Source organism: Eriocheir sinensis, chromosome 55 (assembly GCF_024679095.1).
Source record: "Eriocheir sinensis breed Jianghai 21 chromosome 55, ASM2467909v1, whole genome shotgun sequence".
NCBI classification, from domain to species: Eukaryota; Metazoa; Arthropoda; class Malacostraca; order Decapoda; family Varunidae; genus Eriocheir; species Eriocheir sinensis.
In genome coordinates, this window is record NC_066563.1 from 11720224 (window position 1) to 11739129 (window position 18906).

The 18906-nt window shown below is 42.7% G+C and overlaps 1 protein-coding gene across 9 annotated transcripts in view; it reads left to right on the forward strand.

Annotated features, from left to right (window-relative positions):
* Positions 1–18906, forward strand: part of LOC126984080 (espin-like) — a 171214-nt gene that overhangs the window by 110969 nt on the left and 41339 nt on the right. For all 9 annotated transcript variants that reach the window (XM_050837483.1, XM_050837484.1, XM_050837480.1 and 6 more), the window contains 3 exons: positions 9977–10159; positions 12993–13115; positions 14781–15426. In XM_050837483.1, the coding sequence (XP_050693440.1) occupies positions 9977–10159; positions 12993–13115; positions 14781–15426 (952 nt within the window). The remainder of the gene's footprint in view (positions 1–9976; positions 10160–12992; positions 13116–14780; positions 15427–18906) is intronic.

Here is an 18906-nt window from a genome sequence, read left to right on the forward strand (position 1 = left end):
ATGGTACGGCAGAACACCAAGCAATATGAAAGCGCCCGAAAGCATCTGGTATTTTTAGTTAGCAAGTGTCCGTTCTCTCCAGTCTAGTGTCCAGGTCTCTCTCTCTCTTACTCTCTAATCTGTCGTTCATATGGTGTCCGATGATCATTGTGAGGCCTAGTAAACATGAGCGGGTATTTACACACACACACACAAACACACCACCACCACACCACCACCACACCCTCATCCATCCCATCCCCCCCCTCCCCCCCACACCCACCCACACTCCCACTCCCACAGGTTCCTAATGGGTCTTTTACGCTCCCCTAAATTACTAGGTTGTCAGGTGCGTGGAGGCTTCGCTGTTAGTTTTAATGTATTTCTGCGCGTTCAGTGAATCCGGGTTAGTGCGGATGGTTCTGCTGTAGTTGTTGCTCTTCTTACGTACGGAGAGTAGACAGGTAGACGAAGCTCAATTTTATGATTGTTGCTGTTTTGCTCTTTACTTTCTACTTTTGCGGGAGCGGCGAGTAGTGGGCTTTTTTTTTTGTACTCTTTTTGTTGCCCTTGAGCCGTATCCTTTGATGTAAAAAAAAGGGTAATCGATAATTGTATTTTGAGGAACATACATACATACATACAGACAGACAGACAGACAGACAGATAGATAGACTTACACAAACAAACAAGCATGGGCAGAAAGACAAAAACACATAGACAGAAGTATGAAACGCAAACAGAGACCCGTAGGTTCATCAGAGCAGCATAACGGGGCGCCCACACTCTCCCCTCAGGCGGTGTTCTCTTCCCCACCCCCCTGTTCCTATACCTTTTCCTCCTCCTCTTCCTCCTCTACTTCCTCCTCCATAACCCCATCATCCTACTCTTAACCCTTTATCATTACTGCTTACCCAGCTCTTCCTAGTCATCTTCCTTCCCCTCTTCCCCTATTTTCTATTGCCTTTTGCTCTCGTGTTCTCTTCCTTTACCTCCATAACCCCATCACCTCACCCTTAACCCATTATCATCACTACCCTCCTCTCCCTATTCAACTTCCTTCCCCTCCTCTCTTCATCTTCCCTTCTTTTTCTCATTGCCTTCTCCTCTCGTGTCCTCCTCCTCTACCTCCCTTACCCCATCACCTCACCCTTAACCCATTATCATCACTACCCTCCTCTTCCTCTTCATCTCCCTGCCCCTCTTTCGTTCACCCTCCCTTCTTTTTCTCATTGCCTTCTCCTCTCGTGTCCTCCTCCTCTACCTCCCTTACCCCATCACCTCATCCTTTACCCATTATCATCACTACCCTCCTCTCCCTATTCAACTTCCTTCCCCTCCTCTCTTCATCTTCCCTTCTTTTTCTCATTGCCTTCTCCTCTCGTGTCATCTCCCTCTACCTCCCTTACCCCATCACCTCATCCTTTACCCATTATCATCACTACCCTCCTCTCCCTATTCAACTTCCTTCCCCTCCTCTCTCCATCCTCCCTTCTTTTTTTTTGTTTGCCTTCTCCTCTCGTGTCTTGCCGTTCTCCCCCTCCTCCTCCTCCTCCTCCATAACCACCTAACCCCACTCATGTTAACCCTTCATTTTCATTACTTATGCATCTTTATTCTGTTCTTCTTTCCTGCTCCTCTTCCCTTCACCCTCCTTTCCTTTCTATTTGCCTTCTGTTCTTTTCCTGTAGCTCCTTTTCCTCCTCCTCCTCCTCATAGCGTTCCCCCTCCCCCACCCCCCCACCCTCGTCTCCCCCTCAGGAAATTGCACTATTCTGTGTTACGAGGTTTTTCATCCATTGCGAAACCCTTCCTTCCTCTTTCCTAACTTCCTCCACTTTTATCCCTTCAGTCTTTTCTTCCCCCCTTATCCTTCTTTTATGCCGCACTTCCTCTTTCCTCTTTCAAGTTATTTCTTTCCTTTCTTCATTATTTTTATCTCTTTCACTCTCCTTCTTCCTCTATGTATTCCTATTTCTTCTTTCCCCGATCCCTTCATCTCCTCCAACATCCTTCCTCTTTTCTCTTCCCAGTTATTTATTCCCCTTTCCCTGCGTCCTACTTTGTCTATCCTCAACTTTCCTTTTCCCTCTATCCTTTCCTATTCCGCCCCTCCCCGATCCTTGCATTTTTCAGCATCCATCCATCCTTCTTCCTCTTCCCAGTCCTTCGTTTCCCTTTCCCAGCATCCTCCCGTTTTCTCCTTAACCTTCCTTCTTTCTCAGTTCGTCTCCCTGATTCTTTTATCTCCTGCGGCAACCTTCCTCCTTCCTCTTTCCCGTCCTTTCTTCTTGCACCTTTGTCAACAGCCTTCCACCCACTCTCCTCAACCTTTACTTTTACTTTCATTATCATCATCTTCCTCCTCCCTTCCCTCCCCGATCTTTGTTTTACTTCCTTCTAACATACTTCTTCCTTCCTCTCCCCATTTCTTCCTTCGCTTCTTTCAACATTCACTTCCTCTCTCTCCCCAGCCCTCTCTTCCTTCTTTCCATTTTCGTCTTTCTTCACAATTTTCTCCCATCTCTGTCTCTCCGTCCATTCAACCACCAATTATGTCTCGGCTTTTTATCCCCACCACTCAGAACACAACAAGAAAGTTTATAAACAACACACGCACGCACAAACTGTTGCTTACTGCTACCTATGTTGTAGGGAAACTAAGGCTTCAGCCTTAGTTTCCCTATATATATATATATATATATATATATATATATATATATATATATATATATATATATATATATATATATATATATATATATAAAACAATTCCAGCTAGTCTCCACTTCTTTGTTCCTCGTCGAGTGTGACAACACCTGCGCCACACACCGCCACCTGGACACCGATCACGACGCGTCACATCAAAACACAACTCACGACAACAAAGCGGAGTCACGAGGCGGAACGCGTGAAGAGTGAAAATCGTTCCCTACATTCCATATATATATATATATATATATATATATATATATATATATATATATATATATATATATATATATATATATATATATATTTAAAGCATAGAAAGAAAAGTCGGAAAGATAGACAGACAGGTTGACAGGCAAGCAAACATTCAGACTGACAGATGAACGAGTGGAAAGAGAAAAATAAATAACTTAAATAATCAAAGAAGAGATGAAAATCAGTAAAGGAAGTGGCCATGTGTTGAGAAAGAAGATGAATTAAGTCGAGCAAACAGCAGCATTCTTACGCGCCTGGCCTTGACACTGTTCAGGAGCCGCGGGGAAAGTAAACAGAGGAGCGTCCCGCACGGAAGTCAAAAAGCCGAGCCGCTGGGAACGCGGGCAAGGAAAGAAGCGACTCTGCTGTGCTGGCGGAGGGGCGGCGAGGGGCGCGGAAGGCAAAAACAAGAGAAAGCAGTTTGATAAAAGAAATTCTTGTCTTTTTCATTTTCCCATCGGTGATGTTATTTTGCAATGTATTCCTTAGTCACTTCGGTATTGACTTTGATAAAAAAAAAATACTTAAACTAACACTAAGAAAAGAGACACGAATCACGAAATTTATAGCCCATAGTTGCTTCCTTTCATTTAGTTATTTTTTTCTTTTGCCACGTTTTCATCTCTTTACTATCATCTTTTATGCCATTTTCTCATCTTTCTTGCAGTTTTACTTATCTCCTGTTGCCTCTTCATATATATTTTGTACTCTTCTCATGTTTTTCTTTAGTCTCCTCATATCCTTTTATAGTCTCCTTATAATAATCGTCTTGTAGTTTCATTTTATTTATCTTTTAGGCTTCTCGTATCTCCTTGTGGTATCCTTATATCGTCTTTTAATCTCTTCATATTTTCTTGTAGTTTCCTCACATCCTCTCGTATTCGTCTAACATTCCTGCGTATCCCTGAGCATCACTTCTGTAAATCAATAAGCAAAGTGATGATAAAAAAAGAGGCCCCATTAAATTCCATCCTCTTGTCATTCATCATCCCCGTAGCGTTTTTAATTGCCTCGTTTCCCGTTTTCTATCACTCGTTAGTCACCTGTTTTCAGCGTAACGTGGAGCCTCGGCCATAACTCAGCGGACTTTCTTTTTGTCACGACTTGTTTTTACGATAATTGTCGAAAGTTGTGGTGGTTTTTGGCACGTTGGAATTTCCGTTCCCGGCGATCCTCCGGTCCGAACATCCGCCGCTTGGTGACTTCGGGGCATTTCCGGAACCCTCACGCGCCGTTGGACTCTGGCTTTCATTTGCAGGCCTTCCAGAGCCATAAAGAAGCAATAAAAACAACAAAGAAATGCACAGGGAACAAAAAGTCTCGTCCTTCTCGTCAGAAATCAATGGAACGGTTCATGATCATCACTCGTTTGTTACGTATTTGAAAAGACTACTTCGCTGCGACTTTCCTCAACATGGCTCCGGAAAATGATATAGAGCAAAGACTCATTTCGAAGGGTAAAGTTTGATAAGGTGGACAATAAAAGTATCCTCAAGTTTGTGCTATTTAAATCATGAACTGCATCTTTTCACACAAGCTCCGAGATAATATATAGAACAAAGACTAATTTGGATATAATAATGCAGACAGTGAAATATTCCTCAGGTTTACACTATTTAAAAAGAGGACTGTAGCTTTTCACTCTGTTCCTATCGTATTTGAGCAAGTGCAGGGGAAACTACGACATTTCACTCATTACTTAAAAAACAATACAGCATTTCACTCACTACTGGAAAATACAAAACCACTTCACTCATTACAAGAAAAAAACAAAACCACTTTACTCACTACAGGAAAAATACCAAACCATTTCACTACTACAAGAAAAATACCAAACCATTTCACCCAGTTCCTCTCGCATCAGAGCACCTACAGAATCAGGGCCAGACAAGTTTGTTGGCATATCACACTCTGTAAGCCTCGCATCATCGCACAAGGAGGTGATCCGGAGATATGGGTGTTTACTCCTACGCCTGATCGCTCTATGTCACTCAAAACGTGCGAATCTCAGTAGATAATGAGAGCATATAAGATGAAACTGCATTAAACCCAATAACATAGATAAGCTGCTCATTGTAAGTCATCGTGATCTACGCTCCATGATACTGCACTTCACGAGAGCAATTTTGCTTACTAAGATGAGAAGCAGAAGGTCCATCTTGTTTACCTAATATCCGTTTGGGTTCGTTTCCCTTCACCTTCCCGCAAAGAGAAAACGGCAACAGGGAGATCGCAACCAACACAAAGAGCCTCAAGCAAAGCAAGCATCAACAGCACCGATCGTTCCAGTTTCCTCCTAGTGCTGCGAGGGGGAGGTGCGTGCGTGAGGCGGTAGAGATAACCCTGAGAGACGAGGCAGCAAAATGTGAATGGAAAGGTTACGAATCGGCGACGGGGAGGCAAGAGATCAAGTAAGTCGGTGATGAGATAGTTGACGACAGAAAATTTGACGTGTTTTCAGCGACGGGTTAGCAAAAAGTTAAATAAGTTTGTGATGATAATTGATAAAAGGAAAGAAATTTGACGTGTTTTCGGCGACGGGTTGGCAAAAAGTTAAATAAGTTAGTGATGATAGTTGACAAAAGAAGATAAATTTTAACGTATTTTCGGCGACGGGGCGGGAAAAATTCAAATAAGCCAATGATGGTACTTGATGAAAGAGAAGAAATAACGGGTTTTCGGCGATGGGGAGCAAGAAATCAAGTTAGTCAGTGATGAAAGAGAAAATATAACATGTTCTCGACGACGGGTGGCAAGAATTCAAGTTATTCCGCAATGATAACTACTAACAGAAAATCTAACGTGTTTTAAGAATGCAGAATCATCTAATGTAGAAAAAAAATGACAAACGATCACTGTGAAGGCCTAGCAAAGTTCATAAGGTATCTTTTTTTTTTTTTTTTTACGGAAACTGAAAAAAAAGGAGAATGGGGCAAGTAGAACAAATGCTACGGTGTGTTTTGTGAAGGTTAATTGTGTTCAAGGGCGGCCCCCGTGAACTTATGGGCAAAGGGCAGCGGCAGAAAGCCCTTTAGAGTGACATTATTCCCTTTTCCCTCCCTTTGTCTTATAGTTACCCTTTTTATTTCCTTTTTCCTCTCTTACCTTTCTCCTTTCTCTTACATTCTACAGTCCTTTCAGTATTCGTGTTTACCTCTGTATTATTCCTATCTCCCTTTGTCTTATAGTTACCCTTTATATTTTATTTTTCTTCTCTTACCTTTCTCCTTTCTCTTACTTTCTACAGTCCTTTCAGTATTCGTGTTTGCCTCTGCATTATTCCTATCTCCCTTTGTCTGATAGTTACCCTTTTTATTTCCTTTTTCTTCTCTTACCTTTCTCCTTTCTCTTACTTTCTACAGTCCTTTCAGTATTCGTGTTTGCCTCTGCATTATTCCTATCTCCCTTTGTCTTATAGTTACCCTTTTATTTCCTTTTTCCTCTCTTACCTTTCTCCTTTCTCTTACTTTCTACAGTCCTTTCAGTATTCGTGTTTGCCTCTGCATTATTCCTATCTCCCTTTGTCTGATAGTTACCCTTTTTATTTTATTTTTCTTCTCTTACCTTTCTCCTTTCTCTTACTTTCTACAGTCCTTTCAGTATTCGTGTTTGCCTCTACATTATTCCTATCTCCCTTTGTCTTCTAGCTACCCTTTTTATTCCCCTTTCCATCTCCCTTTCTCTTATTTTCTACATTCTTTGCATTATCTCTTCGTGTTTACCTCTCTTTCCTAAATCCTTACTTTCTGTTACGCTATTCCTGTTTCCCTTCCTTAGTCTCCTACTTTTCCTATGTATTCTCGTTTTCCTCTCATCTCCCACTTTTCTGTTGCTTTCTTCATTCCTGTTTCCGTCCCTGTTAACATTATCTGTTCCCTTTTACCTCTCTTACTTAGCTCCTCCTTACCTTTCTGTTTCCCTCCCCTTTGTCTCATAGTTTCCCTATTTATACCTATTTACCTCGTTTTCCTCTTTTTCCTCTTCTGCATTCCTGTTTCCCTCCCTGTTAACATTATCTATTCCCTTTTACCTCTCTTACTTAGCTCCTCCTTACCTTTACTGTTTCCCTCCTCTTTGTCGCTTAGTTTCCCTATTTATACCTTTTTACCTCTTTTTTCCTCTTTTTCCTCTTCTGCATTCCTGTATCCCTCCCTGTTAACATTATCTATTCCCTTTTACCTCTCTTACTTAGCTCCTCCTTACATTACTGTTTCCCTCATTTGTCTCCTAGTCTCCCTATTTATACCTATTTACCTCTTTTTTCCTCTTTTTCCTCTTCTGCATTCCTGTTTCCCACCTGTTAACATTATCTATTCCCTTTTACCTCTCTTATCTATCTCCTTCTTACCTTGTGTGATATTATTCCTCTTTTCCTTCCTTTGTCTCATTTTTACACTATTCTCGTTTACCTCTCTTACCTCTTTCCTTTACCTTCCCTTGCCTTAACTTTCATTACCTTACCTTACCTTACAGTACCTTTCCCTCCCATATCTCACTTTTTTCTCCTTATCTTGTTTTTATCTTTCCTCCCTGTTTCTTTATCTTTACTTTGTTTATTTCTGTTTCCCTTTTTTTTTTGTCTTTCCATCCTTACTTTATTCATTATCTGTGTTTCCTGTTTTCCTGTTTACTCCTTTTCCTGTTTATTTGCTTCCCTTTCCTTATTTTCTCATCATTTCCACGTTCATTTCTCTTCCTCCTTTTCTTATATTCCTCACTGCTCCTCTTCCCTTAACAGTTCCCAATCTACCTCAATTAAATAAACAAAAATAATAAAAAAAGAACTAATAATAAATGAATAAACTAAACAAAAGCAGAAGAGACGAAGGGATGCTACTAAAAGGAATGTCTGTTTTTATATCCAAGATCATATTTTCGTTGCTACTTTTTACACGGACATTTTTGTGGTCACCTGCCCTTACCTGACTTTTTTCTCGCTCTCTCTCAGTCCCAGCCTCCCTCCCTTCCTTCCTCCCTTCCTCATGACCACCTGCTTCCGTTCCTCTCGTTTCCTCTCTTTCGCCCTTCCTCTCCCTCCCTTCTTTCTCTTCTCACGCTCTCCTTCGCCTCCGTCCTTCCCTTTGTGTCTGTACTGTTTCTCTATCTCTTGTTCCTTTCCGCTGTATCCTTGGTTTATACTTCCTCTTTATTCCTCTCTGTATACCTCCTTCGTTTCTCTACTCTCCCGTTTTTCCCTTCTTCCCTTCTGCTCTGTTTCTTGTTTATGTGTTATCCTTATCCTTCTCTTTATCCTCCTTGCCTTTGTATGCTTCTCTTTGTTCCTCCTTTCTGTCTGTGTTTTCTTCCTTGTTTCTCTATTTTCTTTATCCCTTTCCTTATCCCTCCTTCCCTTCGATCCCCTCCCTTGTTTTTGTACTCTCTTGTTATCCCTTTCCTTATCCTTTCTTCCCCCTCCGTTCTCTCCTTTGTTTATATATTCTCTTTATTCCTCTTTTTATCCCTTTTTCCCTTCTGACCTCTCCTTTGTTGCTGTTATCTATTCCTCTTTATCCCTCCTCATCTGCGTTCTCCTTTGGTTCTGTACTCGCTCTTTATCCCTTCTCTCTCCCTCTCTCCCTTCCTCCCTCTCCCTTTGCCCTCACCTGCCTGCGTAACGAAAGAGAGCTTAAAATGTCAATAGTTTCCCCTACCATGACCACCTTGCCAGCATCCACCCCCACACTGCCATCACCCATCTCCCTCACCCACGCTCTTGGTACTCTCACACCGTCTCCTGTCTCCATCACTCCCACCCCTTGTCAGCCCTTCATCCTCTCCTCATCCTTTTTAACCTACTCATCTATGAATAGCCTTAAGCTCTCTTCTGTACTCTCCACTCATAACTGTATCCCACCCTCTCCTGTAGCCACCTCAGTTATCCCCTTCATACACTCCACACCACCCTCGTCTCGCCGGCTGCTTTTCATCATCGTTTCCCCATCTCCAGCAGCCTCAGTATCCATTATCTACCACCTTAAGTCTCTCCAAAACCCTTTACATTACCCCATTCACAGTCTCGTATTCCACTGCTTTCACAATCGATCCAGTACTCCTTGCCTCCCCTCACTCCCTCACTGCTTCCTTTGTCCCTTCCGCCAACATCCTTTCTCCTTCCTGTGTTGGTATTCCTTATTTCCCACTTGACCCCATGAAACTACCACATCTTTTTACTGTCAGCCTCACACTACCCCCGCTTTCACTCCTCTCCACTAACACTCATTCTTTCCTCTGTTGGTATTCAGGAACTCAGACTTTCCAGCGTCCCCACTCACCTCTGCAACTACCAACTCTTTATTATCCATGTGTCAATCTCGCACCATCCCCGCCTCCACTCTGCTGCGGCGGGCATTGTCATGAAGTACGGAGTCATGTTTGTGCCCGGGGAGGAACGATGGGCACGAGTCTGGCTTTTATGACCTTATTTTCGTCTTTATGGTCGGGTGGAGATCTAACTGGTTGGTTGGCTGCAAGGCTGTCTGGCTGGCGTCCTGGGTGAGTGGTCGGGCGGCGTCCTGTATGGGTGGGTGGATGGATTCTGGGGTGTGTGGGTGGGTGGGTGCTGGGTGTGTGGGTCGAATGAGAGGTGGATTAAAAGGTTGGTTGACTAGTTTTATTAGCTAGACATTAATTTTTCTAGGTTAGGTTTTATTGGGTCGTTGGGTTATGGGAAGTATAGTTGGCTGAGTGACTGGCTTTTTGGGTGTGTGGCTGACTTGCTGGTTCGCTGTTAGGCAGAATGACCATCTCTATTTTCTTTCTCCTCAGTTTGTTTTATTTGCCTGTTCATTATCGTTTACTTCGCACACATCCTTTTCCCTCCCCGACTTTCCACCAACACCACCTCAATACCAACACAAACACCAACACCACCTGGAACACCACCACCACCAACAACAACAGCAGCAATCTCCCTTCCCCACCACCGCCCTATTAAGACAGCCCTCCAGCCAGCCAGATAGCCATAGGAACACCCCACCTTTTAATTACCCACCATTAGTCTCCGCTCTCACCTGTCCCCTCCCCGCACCAGGTGACCGAGCAGGGGGTGGACGTGGGGCTGCGGGACGAGGACGGCGCGACGCCCCTCCACTTCGCAGCCTCCCGTGGCCACACCGACACAGTTCGCTGGCTGCTGCGTCACGGCGCCGTCATTGCTTTGGACAAGTTCGGAAAGAGCCCGATCAACGACGCTGCCGATAACGATCATATGGAGGTAAGGGATAGATAGATAGATTGATAGATAGAGATAGAGATACATAGAGAGACAGAAAGGTTGATAGAGAGTATGAAGTATAGAATTAAGTGAGGTAGATATGATAATGAGGCAGGAAGCGAGAGAAGAAGGAAATACAAAGTCCAGGTGGAGAATGGAAGGATGAGACAGCACAAAGAAAGAGAGAGCAGGAAGAGGAAGAGAGGAATATGTGGGACTGGACGAGAGAGAAAGAGAGAATAGAAGCCAAAAGGATGTACCTGGAAGAGAGGAAGGAGCATAAAAGGAGGAAGGAAGCAGATGTTATGTTCCGATGACGGTTCAACGAAGGGGAAAATTTATGGGAAACTGAAAAGAAACGGAAGATAATTGTATGCATTGGTTTATTAGGGTGAAAAAGGTGACAGGGTATGATAGTGATTTCTGTGTTATTTCCTGCGAGTTTTTTTTACATGTATTTGCAGGCTTTTTCTTAGATATTCCAGACTTCATAAGAGTTGTGAACCTTATACGTGTGAAAGGGAAGAAATATAGTTCGTAGGCCATCAAAGTCATAAATATAAATAGATTGATAGAAAAATAATAGACTAAGATACTGGTTCATTTGCGTAAATTGTACCCAAAAATCTATTAGCTTGGTGAACCTTACGTGTGAATGGGAGAAATATAATCTGTGGGGCATCGGAATTATATATTTGCGCGTTCTCTTGTTTATATTTTTGCCCTTGAACGTCCTCATTTATTGTGAAAAAATATAAGTGTCCTACATGATTTCTTTACTCTTCTCACTGGTTTATTATCCTATTTTTGCTAGTTAGACAGACACAGTGATATGCAATTCTTCCATAAACAGTCTGAGGAAAATGCATGTTGTTGATTTTTCTAAGTCCATAAGTGCAGAGCTATTCCCGTAGAGTTTCATACGTCTCTGAACTTTACCAATCAAGTTTAAAAGAATCAGATGCCGACATTCAACTTTGGTTCACGTTTAAAGCTACGAATTGTTTAAGAATAGTTTACCCAGCATCTGATCAAGTCCACTCACAAGGTTTGGTGTCTTGCTTCCCTCATCTTTTTTCTTCGTTAACTGCTTCTTGTCAGGCTCATTAGAGATTCATTTGCTGTTATCAATACACCTCTCCTCCCGAAATTGACCTAACTGTCGGCCACTCTACAATCTTTTATGGGAGCAGCGAGTACCGGGCTTTTTTTCAATACTTTTTTTTTTCCCTTGAGCCGTTTCTTCCGCCGTAAAAAAAAAAAAAAGTCAGTCTCATCCACTTTCTGAAAATAAAAGAAGGTGGGCCATGCTTGCTATAAGTCTCTAAAGAGGTTTCAAATTTAACTATTCTTCATAAATTATGCAGGAGACCTCAACGCACACGAAGTAGTAATCCAGTCTCCCCGTATTCATATTTTTTATTGTTGAAATTATTTTTTTGTGTGTGTGTTTGCATCGAGGAGAGTAACTATTCAAGCTATTTAAATATTACTTTTTTTTTGGCATGGAACACTCATTGGCAATCGAATCTTCATTTTAGTTGCTCCTTTGGTGATAAAGAAACACGTTTTTCTTCATTCTGCTTGCTCCTTATTATAGGCATTGGATACACTCGTTAGTAATCCATTCTTCATTTTATAGCTCCATCGATGATAAGCAAATACGATTCTTTTTAATTTTTGCATGTATTTGCTCCTTTGCTATTTAAATACTACTTTTATTGGATGTGTATAGCAAGCGTGACCATTAACACACACCAAATGTTCACTAATTCGCCCATATAACAAGTGTGAACACATAAACACAGGACTTTCAGCATGTCCTATCCATTCCTACGCCGATGATTCCACTCTGCATTATTCAACTTCTTTTAATAGAAGACCCACCCTTCAGGAACTTAACGACTCAAGGCTGGAGGCTGCAGAACGCTTAGCCTCAGACCTTACTATTATTTCCGATTGGGGCAAGAAGAACCTGGTGTCCTTCAACGCCTCAAAAACACAGTTTCTCCACCTATCCACTCGACACAATCTTCCAAACAACTATCCCCTATTCTTTGACAACACCCAGCTATCACCTTCCTCAACACTAAACATCCTCGGTCTATCCTTAACTCAAAATCTCAACTGGAAACTTCATATCTCATCTCTTACTAAATCAGCTTCCTCGAGGCTGGGCGTTCTGTACCGTCTCCGCCAGTTCTTCTCCCCTGCACAGATGCTGTCCATATACAGGGGCCTTGTCCGCCCTCGTATGAAGTATGCATCTCATGTGTGGGGGGGCTCCACTCACACAGCTCTTCTGGACAGAGTGGAGGCTAAGGCTCTTCGTCTCATCAGCTCTCCTCCTCATACTGATAGTCTTCTACCTCTTAAATTCCGCCGCAATGTTGCCTCTATATCTTCTATCGATATTTCCACGCTGACTGCTCTTCTGAACTTGCTAACTGCATGCCTCCCCCCCTCCCGCGGCCCCGCTGCACTCGACTTTCTACTCATGCTCATCCCTATACTGTCCAAACCCCTTATGCAAGAGTTAACCAGCATCTTCACTCTTTCATCCCTCACGCTGGTAAACTCTGGAACAATCTTCCTTCATCTGTATTTCCTCCTGCCTACGACTTGAACTTTTTCAAGAGGAGGGTATCAGGACACCTCTCCTCCCGAAACTGACCTATCTTTCGGCCACCTCTTTGAATTCTTTTTAGGAGCAGTGAGTAGCGGGCTTTTTTTTTATTAATGTTTGCTTTTTTTGTGCCCTTGAACTGTCTCCTTTGCTGTAAAAAAAACAAAAACAAAAAAAAAACTAACTGTTCCCTACTCCCCCGTCCAGGCGCTGCAGCTCCTGGTCCAGCACGGCGCCGCCCCAGACTACGCCACAGACTCTGACTCCGCAGACTCCGGCTCGCACCACCACCGCTGCTCCTGCCACCAAGGGCTGTGCCGCGCCGGAAAGGTGAGCCCCCCACCCCTCACGACCATACACACACACGGTCGTCCTAACTCACGAGACTGCTTGATTGTGTTTTTTTATATTTTTCAAGTGTTCCTGTTCGTGTTTCTGCCTGTCTGTCTTTATGTTCTGTTTTTCGAGTGTTTCTGTTTGTGTTTCTGTGTCTGTATTTTCCTTTTTCAAGTGTTTGTTTGTTTGTATTGTAATTTTTTTTTTTCAAGTATCTCTGTCTGTGTCTGTTCTGTTTTTCAAGTGTTTCTGTTTGTGTTTGTCTGTCTGTCTGTGTTCTGTTTTTTTTCTCAAGCGTTTCTGTTTGTCTCTCTGCTCTATTCCTCTTTTTCAAGTGTTTATGTTTTTTCTGGCTGTTTATCTGTTTTACTTTTACTATGCAACTGTTTCTGTGTGTGTTTCTGCCTGTCTGTCTTTGTGTCTGTCTATATCTATGTCTGTTTTTCTTTTTTTCTCGCTCGTTTTTTTTCTAACAATTATTGCTTTACATTCTGCTCCATCATGCCCTGCCCTATGCCTCTAACCTTGTGCTTGCCTTAATGTTGCTGAGCTGATCAATTTGTATACGCTTTCACTCTTCTATTGTAAGTGCCCTTGATGAAAAGTGAGTTTTGAAAATGTATTTGTCTCACCTTTTTTTTACTTTTGCGATTTTATTGTAGTCATTGCTTTTTTGTAGCATTCGTAACGTTGCTTTTATTTAATTGCAAGGTAAACCACATATTTCTTTAATAATAGCCACTTGACATTTATATTCATTCTCCCACGGCCAACTCGGTTCATCAAATAGTTTCTCTTTTACTTTCTAAAATACCCAATATTATCAGCTGACCTTGTGCCTTATTAGAACTCCGAACTACTCTTATCTGTCTTTGATGATGACGTTTATTCAGTGTCACATATTTCTCTCCCCAGTCTGCTCATCTCATCTCATTATTTTTATGTCTCATGTTTACGGTCCCTCACTATCTTCTCAGGTCACATTTATTCGTTTAACTATATATTCTGCCCCTTCCAATGTTTATCTCCTCACACATACCTCCTCACTCACTCATGTTTGCCAAGTTAACTTAACTCTATTTTTTTCTTTATATAACGTTCCCTCTGTGCCTTAAGTTCCTTCTACTCCCCCAGCTCTTGTTTTTCCTATTAGCTTTTTCGTTATAGTCTGCCTCCTCACAGTACGTTCTCTCAGTGTGACAGAATTCATTTTACTCCCCTACCTCCTGCCTTCTCTTCTGACCTCTCTCTGTTATGTTCTGTTTCCACTCCTGTCACAGATTCTTCTCTTCTCTTCTAGCTCCTCTTTGCCCTGCTACCTGTTATCCTGTTATCGTTATTCTATATCTAACTTTTTTCCCCTGTTTATTATTTTCTGCTATCAAATTCCTGTATGCCCCTTTTACTTCCCTTTATTCTGTCTGTTTGTTTGGTATTCTCCCACTCGCATTCCTTATCAGTCCTTCCTTAACACTAGCCGTATCGTCATTCTTCCACATTAGCTCCGGACCTCCCCTCTCAGACCTACTCTCCCAGGTATATTTCCTCTCCTGGCCTCGTTATATTCTTTCTCTCCGCATTGCCTGCCCACATCCACGAATTCCTTCTTACTCTCCCACGCCTTGTTTTCCTTCCTGACTCTCTCGTTCCCCTTGACAGGACTCGGAATGTTCCATGAGCGGCTCGGAATCCTGCACCTCATCTTGTGAAAGCGACTGTCACTTGTCTGGCCACAGCTCTGACTCGGGCGTTCACCAGGAGCCCTTCTACCTTCACCCCCCGAACGGCGCCACGCCCCCAGACCCCCCACCTGCCCAGGAGAACGGGAAACAAAAGGACAAAAACGGCTTCTTCCTCAACCCGCTGAACGACCTCAAGGAAGCCTCAGAGAAGTACAGCAAGAGCAAAGCCGAGGCAGGGAAGGAAGGGGACAAGAAATCGAAAAAGCCTTTCTTCCTACACAAGCCGGAAGCCGTGTCTTACCATCGTGTCCAGGAGCTTTTCGTAGGGAAGAGCTCGAAGTCGAAGGAAGGCAAGAAGAGCAAGGCCGCGAAAGAAAACGGAATCAAGGACGCCAAGAAAAACGGGAAGGTCGACCACGAGAAGGAAGACGCTGCTGTTGTGGCGTGTGAGAGTCACCACGGAGGCGAAGAAAACGGGAAGTCACACTCGGGAGAGAAGAAAGGAAGGGTAGACTATGAGGGGAGGAAGCTGCCCAAGATTCCAAGCTCCTCCTCGGCGTTATCGTTTCCCTCCTCCTCCTCTCCCTCCAACTCGTCTCACGCTCACCATTCCACCATGAAAGGTATGTTCTTTTTCTTCTTCTTCTTCTTCTTCTTCTTCATTTATAGTCCATCTTCCATTCTTGGGGTCGGATTTGCAATGATCCTCCTCCACCTTGCTCGACCCACTGCTAATCCTTCCTCTATTTCTAACACTTCCAAGTCTTGTTGCACAGTTCCTCTCCATGTTGAGAATTATATTATTTCTTTTTGGTCCAGTTTCGGCAGAGTTTCTTCCTGTTTTGATATATTCGGCCTCGTGCTTATTTCGTATCACCAGTCTATTTGTTTTTAGCGTGCAACTACTCACAGGAAAGTTTTTAGATATTTATAGCGCCTTATACAGTTTAGTTTAGTCGCCTATTGAAAACATGTTCTCTATGACGGGGTGGTTCGTTTTCTTTCGTAGTCTTCTTATGGCAAACCCAAACATTTCTAGCTCGGCCTCTTGGTACTTACACTACCATACTTTTACCATGTATTGAGTTCAGAGTTTTTTTTTAGCAACGCATTTACCTTTTTATTACTCGTATTGTGCCATAAAGAGTAACGGAATACGCACGAAAGGGAAGGAGAAGGAAAAAGGTAGAAAAAAGGAATGGCGTTCAGAAGTGTAGGAATAGAAATGGAGAGACTGATTGAGGATTGAGTGCAGAGGAGTCCATCAGTTTTGTGGCATAAGGAGTAAAAGGACATGTACGGGAGGAAAGGAGAAGAGAAAAGGTACAAAAAGGAATTGATATCGTTTGGAAGAGTAGGAATAGAAGTGAAGCGACTGATTGAGGTTTGAGTGCATATGAATCCATCTGTTTTTTGGCATAAGAAGTATAGGAACATGTCCGAGGGAGGGAAGGAGAAAGGAAAAGGAAAAGGAATCAAATGGCGTTTAGAAGAGTAGGAATAGAAGTGAAGCGACTGATTGAGGATTGAATGCATAGGAGTCAATCTAATTTGTGGCTTAAGAAATTTGGGAACATGTCAGGGAAAGGGAAAAGATGGGAAAAGAAATCAATGTCGTTTAGAAGAGTAGGAATAGAAGTTAAGCGACTGATTGAGGATTGAGTTCAAAGGAGTCCATCTGTTTTGTGGCTTAAGAAGTTTGGGAACATGTCCGAGGGAGGGAAGGAGAAAGGAAAAGGAAAAGGAATCAAATGGCGTTTAGAAGAGTAGGAATAGAAGTGAAGCGACTGATTGAGGATTGAATGCATAGGAGTCAATCTAATTTGTGGCTTAAGAAATTTGGGAACATGTCAGGGAAAGGGAAAAGATGGGAAAAGAAATCAATGTCGTTTAGAAGAGTAGGAATAGAAGTTAAGAGTGATTGAGGATTGAGTGCAGGGCGACCATCTGTCATGCCTGCGGACTGTACCACCCCTCACCACAAGTGCCACCCTTCCTCCTCCCCCACTATTACCGAAATCACTAACATCACCATCAACAAAATTACTGCCCTTTTCAACCCTTCCTTTGGCTACTCCACCTCACAATCTGCGCCCTCTCAAGCGGCCTCCATTTCTTTCCTACTCACCATCACTATACAAATCAATCCTCACCGTCACCTTCCTTATCCTTCATCACCATTTATTTTCTTTCATCGTACTCTCATCCATTTTCCCATGTGATGATTCCTTCCCTATCACCTTTTTTTCAATCAACACCGTCACCCACCCATCATCATCCCTCATATTTCACTATTCTCCCCTTCTTCCCTCAGCAGTATTACCCTCCCATCACCATTTCTCATACTTCACCATACTTCCCTTCTTCCCTGAACACTATCACCCTCCCATTACCATACTTCATACCTCACCACCATTCTTCATTTCTTCCCACCCCCTTACGACCGTCCATCCTTCCCCTCCATTATCCCATCCCATTACCATGTCATTGAGTACTCGTCACATAGCTTCAGGTAACATTTATATTCACGGTAGGTTGAAAAGTGATTGGTAGGTATGTAGCGAGGTCAGGAGAAAAAAAATAAAAAGCTTTTCGTCCTTTTGTGGTGTAAGTTTAAAGAGTATTATTTCCGGCTTAACGTTTTCAAAGCTAGAATCACTTATGTAGATTTAGAGCAGAAACAAAAAGAGGTATAACAGAGAAGTAGGCCAATAGTTTTCAAGAGAGACTGTTGTTATTGGTATGTGTTAACGGTACACTTCTGATGATTATTTTAACGTATGAACTGGATGGAGACAGACAAAAAAGATCAATTTTTTTTTTTTTTTTTTTACAGCGGAGGAAACAGCTCAAGGGCAAAAAAATAAAAAGGAAACAGTAATGAAAGAAAGAAAAAAAACGCTACTCGCTGCTCCTATAAAAATTTTCAGAGGAGTCACCGAAAGATGGTCAATTTCAGGAGGAGAGGTGTCCTGATACCCTCCTTTTGAAAGAGTTGAAAAGTTGTCACGAAAAGCTACTCTTGTTAATGGGTGTGAACGGTTAGGTGCACCATGTAACTTCAATCGTCACTCTCCACTAACACCTTGTCTTACCTGGACGCCGTGATGCAGCTGTAGAAAAGGGAAGGAGAGAGAGCGAGTGAAATAGGAAAGAGGGTGACTAGCTCCAAGCCATAAATTTTAGCTGGGAAGGAGGGTGGCAAGAGTAGGTGTCCCCATCCTTCACTCGCATCACTGTCATTAGCTGTGTTCCCCGTTTGTTATTGTCTCCCACTCGCCACCCACGCGGACCAGTTTTCTTTCGTTTGACCTACAAGTCCACGGGCGACGAAAACTGGGACGCGGTGGGTGACAGTTTTCATGTATCGGATTTCACACGTGGTTTGTATCGATTTCTATTATTGTGGGATTAAAAAAGGCATTGTCGCTGCAGGTGGGTGATGGATAGACTCACAAAAAGGCAATCTAATTCTAGTTTTGCTGTTAATTTTCTACTGTTTTTCATTTCTCCATCTTTACGTCGCGTTTTCTACATATCCTCCATCTCCCTGTTGTTGTTGCTGTTTATTTCATTATTTCCTTCTAACTCCACATTTCCCTTTTTATTTTTTTTACAACAAAGAAGAGAGCTCAAGGGCCTCCCAAAAATGAAACGATAATAAAAAGAAACCGCTACTCGCTGCTCCTAAAAAGAATCAAGAGAGGTGGCCGAGAGAGAGGTCAATTTCGGGAGGAGAGGTGTCCTGAGACCCTCCTCTTCCTTTATCCCTCCCCCTCTTCCCCACTTTTCTTCCCTTATCCATCTCTCCTTTCCCTTCATTCTTCCCATTCCTTCCTCACTACATATATGCCGTCACATTCTTAAAGAGCACTGGAGGCCGTTGAGCAGCGTGTTCATGAAAGATTAAAATACACGACAAAAGTAATATAATTCTAGTTTTTGCTGCTGAGATATTGAAAACTTGAAGCATGATAAACAGTATGCGATTAGAAAATGTCGTCAGGAGTGTTATTACGTGATGGGAAAGAGGAGAGAAGGAGAGAGGGGAAAGGGGGCCAAGATATAAACAAACAAAAAAAATACTGTCATTATAATTCTAG